Genomic DNA, 13508 nt, shown 5'->3' on the forward strand with positions numbered 1-13508 from the left:
TCTAGGAAAGAATGTTGGCGAGTAAGGTGAGTAAGGAAACAATTATAATGATGAATCTTGGGCTCTAAACTGGACCAGGAGGGAAGTGAAGAATGGACAATGAGAATTTGTGGGATTAATGGATTAGTGGTCTCAATGAGATTGAAGAATGACAGCAAATGAGGTCCTAGAACATGGAACTGAAAGGATAGAAGAGTAAATGGAAAGTGAGATCTATGATATTTTCATATTCCAAAGATGGAGCCTTTTATGGATCACTAAAATGTTGAGGGTGTAACCATGGAAGTGGTGGCTCAGTTGAGAAGGTTTTTGGAGATAAGAGACCAAGGTATTGACTAGATCATAAACATGAATACTGAACTCACCCAGAGTTCAATGATTGTGCTAAGAGTTGGAAGGAGCAGGGGAAAAATTACTTTGGTGGGTCAGAAGATGACAGCAATCAAGATGGGCAGGGTGGTATATCTGAATGGAAAGAGCAGATCTTTGCAGAGAAAAGAGTAGGGAAACCAGAGGGAAGTTCAATGTCAAACTCTATTAATACTTGCATCCTTCCAAAGACAATGAACCACACCAAAAACAAATGAACGAACCAACCAATCAACCAAACCAGGTAAGCCTTTCAATTGAGAATGCTCTATCTTGTCACTAAGAGGCACTATCAATACTGGAAAACCAGATCTCCAAGCAGTCCCTGGGATGGGAAAATCCCCTGGAGAAGGCAAAGGCTAGCCACTCCAGTATTTTTGGTCTGGAGAATTCCATGGACTGTGGTCCATGGGGTCACGAAGAGTTGGACATGACTGAGTGACTTTCACTTCACTTCACTTCACTTCACTTCACTTCAAGCAGTCCCTGGAGGCCAGGAAAATGTGTTTTAGCCTGAGCCCTGAGGACCTCTAAGTCTCTTATGCGATATTACAAGGAGTTCAGCCAGCCTCCCACACAGCTGCACATACCTGTAGAGAGAATGTTTATGTGTAATATAAACCTTAAAAAAGAGGAAAAAGTTAAATTCCTTGTTGTTCAGTTGCTCAGCTGTGTCCAATTCTTTGTAACTCCATGGACTTCGGCACACCAGGGTTCCCTGTCTTTCACTATCTCTCGGAATTTGCTCAGACTCATGTCCGTCGAGTCAATGATGCCATCCAACATCTCATCCTCTCTCGCTCTCTTCTCCTCCTGTCCTCCATCTTTCCCAAAATTAGTTTTTTCTAATGAGTCCGCTCTTCGCATCAGGTAGCTAAAGTATTGGAGCTTCAGCTTCAGCATCAGTCCTAGATTCCTTTAAAAAAGGTACTGAGTTATAAGATTTTTTTTTTTCCCCCTAAAAGGAGGTCTGAAACCACAGCTACTATCATGGGATTTGATGACATTTTCTTCTAGGTAAAAAGATTCCTCATAACTGCAGGTTTTTAGAGTTGATGGTAACACTGTACTTTAAAATTTTCTTCCTGAATCACTTTTTGTAAGAAGCATGACACAGTGGGAAGAGCAGAGGGGCTGGAGTTAATATTGTAGCAGCAGCAGCAGCAGCAGCAGCAGCAATAGTATTTATCATTATCACCAACATTTGAGTGTTTACATGAACCAGAAACCGATCTAAACATTGTACATAAATTTAGTCATTTACTGCTCTTAAATCATATGAGTTAAGTATGTATCAATACTATCATTAACATCATTTGACAGATAAATAGGATCCAGAGGGACAGGTCACTTGTCCAAGCCACAGTTAGTAGATGGTGGTGGTAGTAGTGGGGTGGACTTGTTTTCCCTACCCAGAATAGTCCAAGTTATGCAAGAGAAAACACCTCTGAATCTCAGTAGCTTAAGTCAATAGGAACTACCAGTTTGGCAGGAGGTCTGGGGTTTTCATGCTAACTTAGGAACCCAGGCTGACATAAGCTTCATTTTGACACATGCCAGTGATCATGATCACTGATCTCCATGCAGGGAAGAGAGTATGCTCTGGTGTCTTCAACTGAAAAGAAATCCTGCTTAAAAATGATGCATGTCACTTTTCACTGGCCTGGTGGAAGCAAGTCACATGCCATTCCCCCCTTCAAGAGGAAAGGAAAGGCACCCCTGCTGTGTTCCTAGAAGGAGGCAAACCAGATTTTTTTGGTAGTAATGATTACCAACACCATTCAGATCCTGGGTAATTTATGCCTCTCTCAGTCTCAATTTCCCAACCCACTAAAGGAGCACCATTGTTCTGTAAGGATTCCTTGTTCAAAGTCTCCCCGTCAGATACAGATTTTGATGATGAGGCAGGATGGTTGCATCCCATCAAAACTCCCATCAGCTGAAAATCCTGGTCTCACCAGGAGCCCTGTAGCCCTCCAACCAGAGCTGTCTGCACAATGGCCTTTGTCCAAAGACACATGCCAAGCTTTTTATCACTCACTCACCTGAGGTCTTGAAGGATAATGCTTCATTTAGGTCAACAATACGCCATAGTTGTAGCTTGCTAGAAAGCTCAGGCTGGAACCACCAGGTGTCTGGTTCACACTGAAAACTTGAGACCACTTTGGCTTGAGTGAAGGTCATGGTGAATGCTCCTTCTTCCAGATTTTTCAAGTTTTCACTTCAAATTGAGTCAGGTCACCAGGACTGCTTACTTGGCCCCTCTCAGTTTCATTCCACAGACACTCCCCCGGATGTCTGCTCTGAGTCAGGGATGAGCTAAGACCCAGAAACTCCTTTAGCAACCAAGGACTGATGATGCTCAGGTTGTACCAAAAATACCCTTAGAAAGGGCATTCCCCAAACTTCCATCCAAACAGTAGTGACACTGCCAGAGCACCCAGCTGGTTGCTTTCCAATGGGTCGTTTTGCTGTGCAGTCATTTGCCCTCTTCCTCACTCTTCTAATAAGCTGGGTTGTGAACTTCGTGATAGTAGGGACCACTTTTTCACGTAGGTTTCACGGCACACAGTAAGTACTCAATAAATGTTTGCTGCACAAAAATACTTCTGAAGATATTTCATATAGTTAATACATGTTGACTTCCTTGTAGAATTTAGTGCCCAAACTGCCTAACGAGCAATTAGTCTAGTTGATTTTCAGGCCTGAGATTCTAGGTAGTTAAAATAAGGCCAAAATGGGGGCGGGGGAATAGAAGGGCGAAGAAAAGGAGGACATTTCACGCAGAGGGAGATGAAGAAGCAGTAAAGCACAAGGTAATACCAGGCACGCGGAGTGCACCACTTAGCCTAGAAGGTTAATACAGGGGGTTAAAGTGGGAAGTTGAAACCAGATGCGAGGAATAGGTCTAAGGCTGAAGTCCAGAAGGAAGTCCAGAAGGAAGAAATAATAGGAGATTGATAGGGAACAATAAGAGTAAGGCCGGTGGTGCATTAAACTTTGCAGCCAAGACCTCCAACTAATGAAAGGCAGGATGGGCGGAGGAAATATATTCTCAAAGCTTCCTCTTATTTATGGGAGCTCCGACTTCACAGAGGAATCAGCAGAACATAGAATTGTCGGTTCCCCAAGGCCAAGACAGCCGGAGGAGCCCCGCCTCAAACCGTCACGTGGCCAGAAGCGCCCTTGGCACGTGACCCACCTCCCGCTAGGCCAATCAGCCTCTGCAGGGGCGGGGACGCGGAATCCGAGGGGCGGGGGATCGATTGAGCCTGCCTCTTCTCGCGAGCCTTGATGCTGTCGCTCCTCAGCCGCCCACGGCCCGGAGCGAAGGTCTCGCGAGGCTTGGGCGCTGCGGCGGTAGGAGGAGGACGGGGAAGGACGGAGCCCTGCCACGGCTGCCTCCCTCGCTCTCTCCCTCGCGCACTCGCCCGCCCCCTCCCTCCCTCCCCTCCCTTCCCCGGCCCCGGCTCCGGCCCCGGCCCATTCGCTGTTCCGTCTTCTGCAGGGAGGATGTCGGGCTCGTCGCTTCCCAGTGCCCTGGCCCTCTCACTGTTGCTGGTTTCTGGCTCCCTCCTCCCAGGGCCAGGCGCCGCTCAGAACGGTAAGCAGGGCGCCGGGGGCCGGCCGGGCGGGGGCTGAGGGACGGTGGCGGCCGGAGAGGGCATTTCGGGGCCGGAGGAGGTGGCGGAGTCCGGGGAAGGGGGCTGGACGAAGTCTGAGGTGCTGCGGGCCCGACAGGACCAAATGCCGGTCGCGAGTTCGAAGAGGCGCGCGGGTGTGAGAACCAGAGGCGCCTGTCCGAGAGCTGGGGGCGTCCGATAAGAGCTTGAGGTGTTGCTGATTTAGAGGCTCCTCATCTTGGGGCTCGTCGCTCCGAGTCGGGGAGGGGTCCCCGAAGAAGCCGACCTGAGGAGCTGGAGTAGCGGGGGCGGATGAGGAAGGGGTGCAGTGTTTAAAGAAGGCTGCACAAGACCGACATTTGTGTTTAAGGTGACAGAGAGTGGTATCAGGCTCCACAGATGAACGGGGGTCCCGGGCGCTGGAGTCGTCCAAGGTTCTTCTGGGGCCCTGTAAGACTGGTGACATCCTTAAAAAATAATGAGACGTTGGGGGAAGGGAGTACTGAAGAATACTGAGCAGAGTACTAGAGCCCTAAGGAGGGGGTAAGGAATCAGGGAGCCTTGGCTGTGGAGGTGGCGGGAAGGTGGGTGGAAAGCCGAGGTAGTGGGTTGACTGCAATAGGGGATCTGGAAAGAGGAGCAGCAGAAGCTGTAAACGAAGTGGGGGAAGAGGGCTGGGTTTGCTAAGGAGGGTGGAGTGTTGGGCATTCTAGGGTAGTGGTTGGGAGAGCAAAAAGGAGTTTCTAAATAAGGAGAGGAAAAACGAGCAGAGGATGGGGAGAAAGGGTTGAAACTGAGGTAGGGGGAATTATTCGTTAGAGAAATAAGGATGCCTGGCTATAGAAGTGGAAGTAGGGGAAGACAGAAAATAAGGGAAGGGAGTGAAATGCAGGAAGCCGGGGGTGTAATGTTGGTTTGCAGTGTGGAGGGTATATTAGGGAAGGGAGGAGCTGAGTTTTGGCAAGTGCTGTATGATATTGGTTGGGCCTTTCACACAGCTGAAACTGCAGTGGTGGGATTGAGGGCCGGCACTGGAGAGAGGGAGATGGAGGGAAGTGTGTTTTTAAGGTCGAAAAGTTTCAAAACAGAAGAGACATTATTTCTGAGGAACATAAAAGTAGTCCCTGGGATGTGTTCAGGGTACAGTGGAAAGGAGATGATTGAACTGAAGATAATTGAACTGGGTTTTGAACTGAAATCCCTTAGAGAAGATGGATACATGGTGGGGAAGTGTGGTGATGGGGGATCTAGACAAAAAAGATTCTGATTGTTAAAGATATGTGTTAAAATTCAGCTGCTGAATCAATCTTTTAGAGATGAGAAGTATTGTGAACCAGTTTCTGCTCTTGTGGAGACAGCCTTTAAGAAATTTCAAAAATATTTTTTCTAGGAAAAAAATTGTGAGGTTGAACTCATTCATGACTTTACTGGAAATTCTGTAAAAAACTGTAAAAAATTCTGAAAACCTGTAAATTCTTTTTGCTAATTCTTTGGTGTTTCTTTGTTGTTATGCTAGAATAGTTTAAAATTACTCTTGTTGGAATAGCTGAAATTAAAATGGCTTTCATTAAAAAATAAAATCTGTGATAAAGCTAATGGAGTTAAGCATTCTAAGGAGAATGCGTACTTAAAATGCTGAAGATTACACTGAAAATATATCAGTCAAGGTCGAAAAAGCATCAGTTAAATGTAAGTGTTTGTTGTACCAAATCATACAAATAAAATCTTATGTATGCTTCATGGCTTTGAATGATCACTGCAGGGGTCAGGAAGGAAACATTCTTCTATTTCTAGCATTGAATATGTGAAGCATATTGGGTATTTTACACTTCAAAGCATGAGGCCACTGTGGAAGGCAAGGTAGAGTTAGTCTGATTTGTCTTATCAGTTTTTAGTCTGTGTTACCAGTAATTTCAGCTATTCAATTTGTGGGAAAAGCAAGGTTTCATTAGGCACAATAGGCGAGAGATTTTTGATCTTAACATGTTTAATCTCTGCGCTGGCACACAGCTTCTTAGAAAATTTATAATACAGTGAAATTGTAGTTTCTTAGCAACTAAAGCAAGGCTTTTGCATAGGCCTATGAAGACTCATCTGGCTATTCTCAGTGATATGTGTTCTAAATACAGCATAGTGCAGGCTTTTCCTTGAAATGAGCTTGAATTCAGTCACGTGACTTGTGAAGTGAAGCTGAGCTTGTAGTTGACCCAAATGAATGTAAATTTAATTCAAGAAAAAAAGGCTGTTTTTTGAGTTTGAGTCCATATAGGTAAGGATGCCTTTTTATAGCATGTCTGTAAGATTAAAGTTTTCTATTGGTAATAGCTCTTCAGTAGCCTGACCTCATGTCTTGGGGTTTGTATTTTCTTATAGTGTTTCAGAAGTGGATACTGTGTTCTAGATGAACTTGAAAAGTTGGATTATCTATTTAAAATGATGACTTTAAAAAAGAAACCTCCCCAAACCTTGAAGTATTTCTGGTTTAAGTATGTGGTAGTTTAGATTGAGTGTAGATGCTTTTCAAAAGGTCTGTTGCATCATTCCTAAAGTGAAGAATTTGAATTAGATGCCCCTTAAGGTCTCCTCTAGCTGTGATCCATTGCCAGAGAGATTCAGGGCTTTTCATTCAGATAGGATTTGTTTGCCATCCAGATATAGACTTGTAGGATCATAGTTTCAAGTAAAATGCTTATTTAAGGTGTCATTTTAAAGGAAGAAGCCTGACCTAAAAAAGAAACTTCCTGGTAAGACTTTGAAAGCTTTAGACTGAAACTAAAATTGAGTTTAGTGTAAACCAGGCAGTATTCTATGATGGTCAAGAGCACAAACTTTGGATCCTGATAGACCTGGGTTTGAGCCCCATCTCTTGGACTGAGTGACCTTGAGTAATATGCTTACTACTTCCAAGTCTCAGTTTTATCATCTGTAAAATGGGGTTTATAATAATGCAGCCCCCTAGGGATGATGTGAGAATTAAATGAAACAGTTTTAAAGCACTTAGATTTCTGCCTGGCGTATAATTAGTTTTGGGGGAGTAAATTTTTACTATATGTAACACTTGTTACTATATGTAACATATGTTACTATATGTAACATATGCTACTTTACTATATGTAGCATAACAGTACTATATGTACTAAGTGTAGCATAACAGTACTGTATGTACTGTTTGCTTACTATAGTGAGTAAATGTTAGCTGTTTACTATTATTATCCTTTAGAAATACCATTATTAATTACTTATTTTTCTTTGTGTATATATTGAGCTTTGTTAATGCTGCTCACTGTCATCTTGAATAAAGTTAAATAGGGCATTTGAAGGCCCCAGATTTGTGCTTTTTGCTTATGTAACTTTATTTAGAAAAGTGACCAGCTGTGTTGCGTCTGCATTTGTAGATTCTGGTGAGGAAGTTCATATTTCCATTTCATTGTCTGGGAGATTTCATGTTTTTGTTTTGTTTCAGTGAACTAAATACCTTGTTGTGAATAAGAGAAATAGAATGTAGTGCCTGGACCACAGTGAAGTGTTGGAGGTGTTAGCTGATGAGTGCATGTGAAGTGTGAAAATGTAATATATTCATATTGAAAATATAAAAATAGATAACACTGTTTAGTGGGAGAAAATGAATCTAATGAATTTTATTAATGATCTAAATTTTAAGAAACCATTTTGCTTGGATGATACTAGATAGTTGTGAACATTGTGTAAAAATGCCAGTATTTGCATGGGATGATTCATGAATCTTTTTCTTTTCTGTCAAGTGCTGTTTGCTTCAGTGGTTTGGCAGTTTTCTCTCCTTGAGTATGTTTTTAGACATTTGCTGTTGATTGTGCATCTCTCCTTTGGGTGAACTAAAATGAGCAATGGAAGACATGGTATCTATGGCAGCTGTGGCACAAATAACATGCCAAATATCAAGCAACAAATCTTAACATAATTAGTCCAAAAAGAGATTTTAAATGACCAGAAGAAATTGTTTGCCTTGAAATTCATTAGCATTTCCTAAGGAGATCATAAGCTTCCAGACCCTCATGCAACTGACAGCAGTGTCACTACTGATGTAATGAAGCACCCAGGCACAAGAAATTGGTCAGGGGACCAGGGTGGAAAGGCCATGTTAAAACATCAGGATCTGTTTCTGGGCTGTTAGTCTTTGCTTTTCAGGGTTCCTGGATTCAAATTAGAAAAGAGATGCAGTTAGGTTTTTGTGTTGCCTGACATAACAGAGCTTATCCTGTTAGTATTCCATGGTTTAAAACAGCAAAAGACAATAAAAGCCTTTACATGTAAATGTGCCCCACAGTCCAAACATTTGGCGTAAATTAAGATTGAAGTTCATTACAGGTCTGGTTTTGTGTGAGTTATACAAATCCTCATGAAAAATTAGACTGCTTTGTCGTAAAGTAATTCCTTGATTTTTCTCATTAATACAGTTTTGATGGGAAACATTTTCTCTTGTGGCGTATACATTTAGACATTAAAAGGCAAAATGTCATTGTGTTGTCTTTATTCATATTTTTAAAATAAAAATAAATATTTAATGGGTCTGCAAAGATAACCAGATATGAGTAGAAAACTGCTCTGGCAGTTTGGACATTGTTTTTCATTTATTTAGTTTGAGCTGTTTTTTCAAAGTTAAGATATTTCATATTTAAAATCTGAAATTTTTGCTGGGTCCATGTAAAGGTATTTTTACAAGACAGTTTGGGAAGAAGATAAGGTGTTCATATCTGTACAAATGAAGCATGTAGAAAAGTAAGGAATGATTGGGATATCACGCAGGAGATGTTCAATGAAAGCTTGAATAAATTTTTGCAAAGAAATTTTGGAAAAGAGAATTCTATGAAAAAGTGTCTGAGGCAGTCTCTTTACAGTGAGCACATTCTGGACGGGATCAAAGGTGGAGAATGAAGTTCTGAGAGAAAAGACAGGAGAAAGGCTATAGTTCTAGTACATGGAAGAAACAGGAAGCAAGAAATAAGAAATGAATCTGATGAGCATCTGGATAAATAGAATCTGTTAGAAAAGACCAGGGTCCTCTGGAGTAAATCTGTACATCAAAATTAAGATGTGTAATGATGAAAAATCATCTCCTGAGAACAGCTGACCTTGCTTTCAGTGTGCCTCTTTTAACAAAACACTGTCATTTTACATGAATTTTTATAAATGCCATCGATGATATGGGGCTTAATTTTAAGCACCTTAGATAATGCATTTTTAAATTGTGAGGTTTTGATGGATTTTTTTCCCCTGAATTCCTAATTTTAGTTGAAAAGGATTAGCTTTGTAAAGGCAGGAAACCTCTCCAGTAAAACTAGTTGAAAATAAACTATTACATTCTATAGGCTTTTATATAGAAAAGTAAACTTCTCACTGAATTTAAAGTAAAATATTGTAGTGATCTATGTAAAAGCATTATTCCAAAGATATTGATATGTACATTAAAAAAGTTGAATACACAAGTAAATTTTATGTTTTTCAAGAATTTATTCAAGAGTCAAGATTTGTACAATTCAGGTTTACTGTGTAATCTAAAATCGAAAGTAACCTAAGTTTTTATTGTTTGTTTTTGTATATATGCAAAGACAGATGTTTAATAGTCAAACCTAATTAACTTGAGGTTATTTTTTTCTTATCATTGAGAACTTTTAATTGGTCTGTGTGGAAACGGGGTTTACTAAATGTTTAAAGAGTTCCCCTAAGTATCTAGATTATTTGCATACAGTAAGTTAGTTGTAGATTTATTTGATGTCCCTCAGACATCTACTGGTTGTTTGTTTTGTTTCTTGTTTCTGTTGTGTTTCAAATTAAAAAACGCAGTCTTACCTTTTCATTAAAGCTGTATTAAGTTCCTTTTTCTTTTGCATTTCTGAAAACAATTATGGAATGTTTTAAGACTAACCTTTCCACATCCTGAAACCTTACAGTATAGTAATGGTTTTTTGCAGAAGTATGTCAGTTTGGATGTGCTTTGCTTCCCTTTGCTTTGTCTTGATTTATATCATTGTTACCCAAGTATTGCTTCAAACTAACTAGACAGAGAAACAGAATGAGATGACTTGAAGTCACTCTGAAGGTGTCAGGATTATATATATTATGTAAAACTGTTACTAGAAAACATTAAGTTCTAAATTGTACCAGTAATTTTAATCAATTTCAAATGTATACTCATATTCTAGAGATGATTAAATATAAAATACAAGACAGGTCAAGTCCTTTCTGATAGAATACTAACAAGGCAGAATGTTTCATATGCTAAGTTGCTAAGTAGCTTCAGTTGTGTCCAACTGTGCAACCCCAGAAATGGCAGCCTACCAGGCTCCCCTGTCCCTAGGATTCTCCAGGCAAGAACACTGGAGTGGGTTGCCATTTCCTTCTCCAGTTTCATATGCAGTGAAGTGAAGTTGCTCAGTTGTGTCCGACTCTTTGCGACCCCATGGACTATCAGGCTCCTCTGTCCATGGGATTTTCCAGGCAAGAGTGCTGGAGTGGATTGCCATTTCCTTCTCCAGGGGAGCTTAAAATCACACAGTTCTATTAACCTTACCATTTAGAAGGCCTAGAGAGAGAATGCTTTGTTTTAATGAAGTTTAGAAACTTACTTTTTTGAAGTTAAGGAAAACTGACTTTGAGGCATCCACTGTTTTGAAATCCAACTGCCTGTAAACCTGTTTCAGATGACACTTGTAGTTTATGTTTCAGGGAAGGCAGAATGGTGTATGTTATAGAGATCGCATATTAAACTTGCTGGGAAAATTGCCAGTGTGAATGAAACAATTAAGAAATGAAAATCACTCCCTGGTAGGTAGATATTTTGTGTTTTCTCTGTTGGTTGAAAAGTAGTTGGCTACTGAAGAGGCAATGAAAAGACAGTGAGGCACACTTAACTAATTGTATTTTTATGTTATCATTTGAGGAGCTTTGCTTTCTATTTTTGAATTAATTTCTCCTGTCCCTTATTCATTTTTTAAAGACCTTTAAACCTGTTCGTTATAGTTGAATGGGTAAACCCAAGCATTACTTGAATTAAGTCTGAGGAAGTTTGTAGATTGATATTCCTTAGAAACAGAGTGTCAAAGTCTCAGATTATAAATTTATTCATTATTTTACTATAAATTGGTTAGGTCCATTTCCTGTTTTTTCTTCTGTACATTTCTGTCAGAATTTCAAACTTGAAAAAGTAGAATGAGTAATGTAATAAACGTCCATATGATTATCATCTAGTGTCAGTAGTTATCAGCCACATCCTTGCTGCTTATTAATTTAAAAATAACCTGAAAAATTAACATTACAAATTAAAATTTTCTAGGTGTTGAAATGTAGTTAAGGATTAGCTTATATTCATAATGTAGAAATAATTTGGTTCATATACAATCATGTTGTAATGACTTTAAAAATATAAAAGCTTTTTAGCAAAAGACTTTCAAACTTTTGACCCAGATAAATAGGTTTTATTTGTGACTAAGTATATGTAGAAATATGTAATGTTTTGTGAAACAATACCTTTCCTTATGCTGCAATATATTTAAAGGAAATTATTGTTACATTCTAAATTGATTTCATAATTCATTAACAGGCTTTGAGATTCATGTTTGAAAGAGCATTGTCACGTATGGAGTAGTTTTATTTTACTTACATATACCATGTACTGTGGAGCAATATGATTTTTATAAGCATAATAAGGATTTTCACAAGGCATTTATCTGTAATATCAACATGTACTGTTATTAGTCATTATTAGTAAAGAGAATACAGCATTGTTTAACAATACATTATCCATTACTTATATAATATTGATTCTTCCATCCTATTTGAATTTCCGAAAAAGGGAAGGCTATAATAATTTGAATATCATGTTTAGTTGTCCTTTCTTTTAAATTAGAGCTAATAGTCATCATTCCCTAGCCCTACCTTTGAGTTATTGGTTGAGTACGAGACTGGAACGCTGCTGTTTTTTCCGAGCTGAATGCTTACTCTGATGCTGTTGTTTGAGGCACATTTCTGGTGAGTACAGAGTAACTTGAACACTGGCCAAGGGAAGGAAGGGAGAGGGAAGCAGAACCATCACTGAAGAATTATTTGCCTTTCATGTAAGATACTAGAGTAGCAAGTTTATTTTCTTGTCTTTAGATATCACTGCTACTTGAAGGAAAAAAAGGCAAGATGTCTTGTCCTGTGTTGCCAACTACTTTTGAAGTAATTTTCAATCCATAGACTGAATGAAAATGTTAAATTTAAATTAGGATTTTTCAATTTTATAAGTTTAACAGGTTGGAAGCCATTGTGGACCAAGTAGAAAAAAATAGCTAAGCACCTACAGCATTGAAATTATATCATTAATCCTGAATCTCAAATAATTCATCAAGAAGGGTGAAATAAATGGCTTTAATGCAAACCAGAAAGGGCTGCTACCTGGAAAAGAGCAAGTATAAAGAGGTTTCAAGTAACGTGCAGTGAAATGTCATTGAATTACTCTTAGACCAATAAGATAGTGATCACGTATCAAAATTATGGTTTCTATTTTCTTACTAGGATTGAAGTCCAAATAGTTATCAACACATTCCAACCACATTTAGGAAAAGATGCAGATAGTTATACGCTGATGGTAGCATAAGACAGGAGAAAAACCTGAAGGAGCTAAATTTAGGAAAAGGGAGCACTAGGGGGATGTGATTATCTATTAATACCTTCAAGGTAGCAGTGTAAATGAAGTAAGGGAATTAGGTAGTCTCCAAAGATGGATGGGCTGTATCAAAGAGCAGTGGCTTAGACCACTGGGAAGAAAAAGCATAGGTTTAGTATTAAGAAGATGATTTAAATGCAACTAGCAGAGTAGAGTTATTTGCACTCACTTATAATCAGAGCCATTATAAGTAGGGCAAAGAATGGGTTGATAGGGACCTCATAAAATAGAATATCTCTTTTTGTTATATCTAGTACTTGTTTAGGAGCTCAGTAGGAGGAAAAAAACCTCTATGGGAATGAATAGGCAATGAGATGGATTTTGAAGAAAGGTTTTTTTTTTTTGGCCATGCCCTTTGGCTTGGGGTAATGTCTCCTCCACCTGGAACTGAACATAGGCCTTCTGTTGTGAAAATACAGAGTCCTAACCCCTGGCCTGCCAGGGAATTCCCTTTCCAGAAGTTTTTAAGGGTCAAAAATTAGTTTGTTTCTAGCTCTAAATTTCTGTGATTATGATTCAAGAAAAATAGTAAATTAATTTTGGAATCCATTAAAGTAGCTTTTAAGACCTGCTGGTAATACTTTAAACAGAATTCTGTTTATTATAACCTTCATAAGCAACTTCTTTTTGTTTAGTTATAAAAAACTGAAATTTTTCCAATGTCTGTTTAACACATAGAAGCATAAGCTTCATAAGAGTTCATTCATTAGACTGGAGCCTAGTAAAAGTTTAACCTTTGGCTCTTAGAAATTAGGTCCATTTTAGCTGTTAAGAAAGGCTTATCAGGAAGTGAGCACTTCAGATTAATTCTTAAGGCTTTATCAGTCAAAATA

The 13508-nt window shown here is 39.4% G+C and overlaps 1 protein-coding gene across 4 annotated transcripts in view; it reads left to right on the plus strand.

The window, feature by feature from the left end:
* Positions 3692-13508, plus strand: part of NPTN (neuroplastin) — a 66330-nt gene continuing 56513 nt past the window's right edge. For all 4 annotated transcript variants that reach the window (XM_018054664.1, XM_018054660.1, XM_018054661.1 and 1 more), the window contains exon 1: positions 3692-3973. In XM_018054664.1, the coding sequence (XP_017910153.1) occupies positions 3883-3973 (91 nt within the window). In that variant the 5' untranslated portion in view covers positions 3692-3882. The remainder of the gene's footprint in view (positions 3974-13508) is intronic.

Source organism: Capra hircus, chromosome 10 (assembly GCF_001704415.2).
Source record: "Capra hircus breed San Clemente chromosome 10, ASM170441v1, whole genome shotgun sequence".
NCBI lineage: Eukaryota > Metazoa > Chordata > Mammalia > Artiodactyla > Bovidae > Capra > Capra hircus.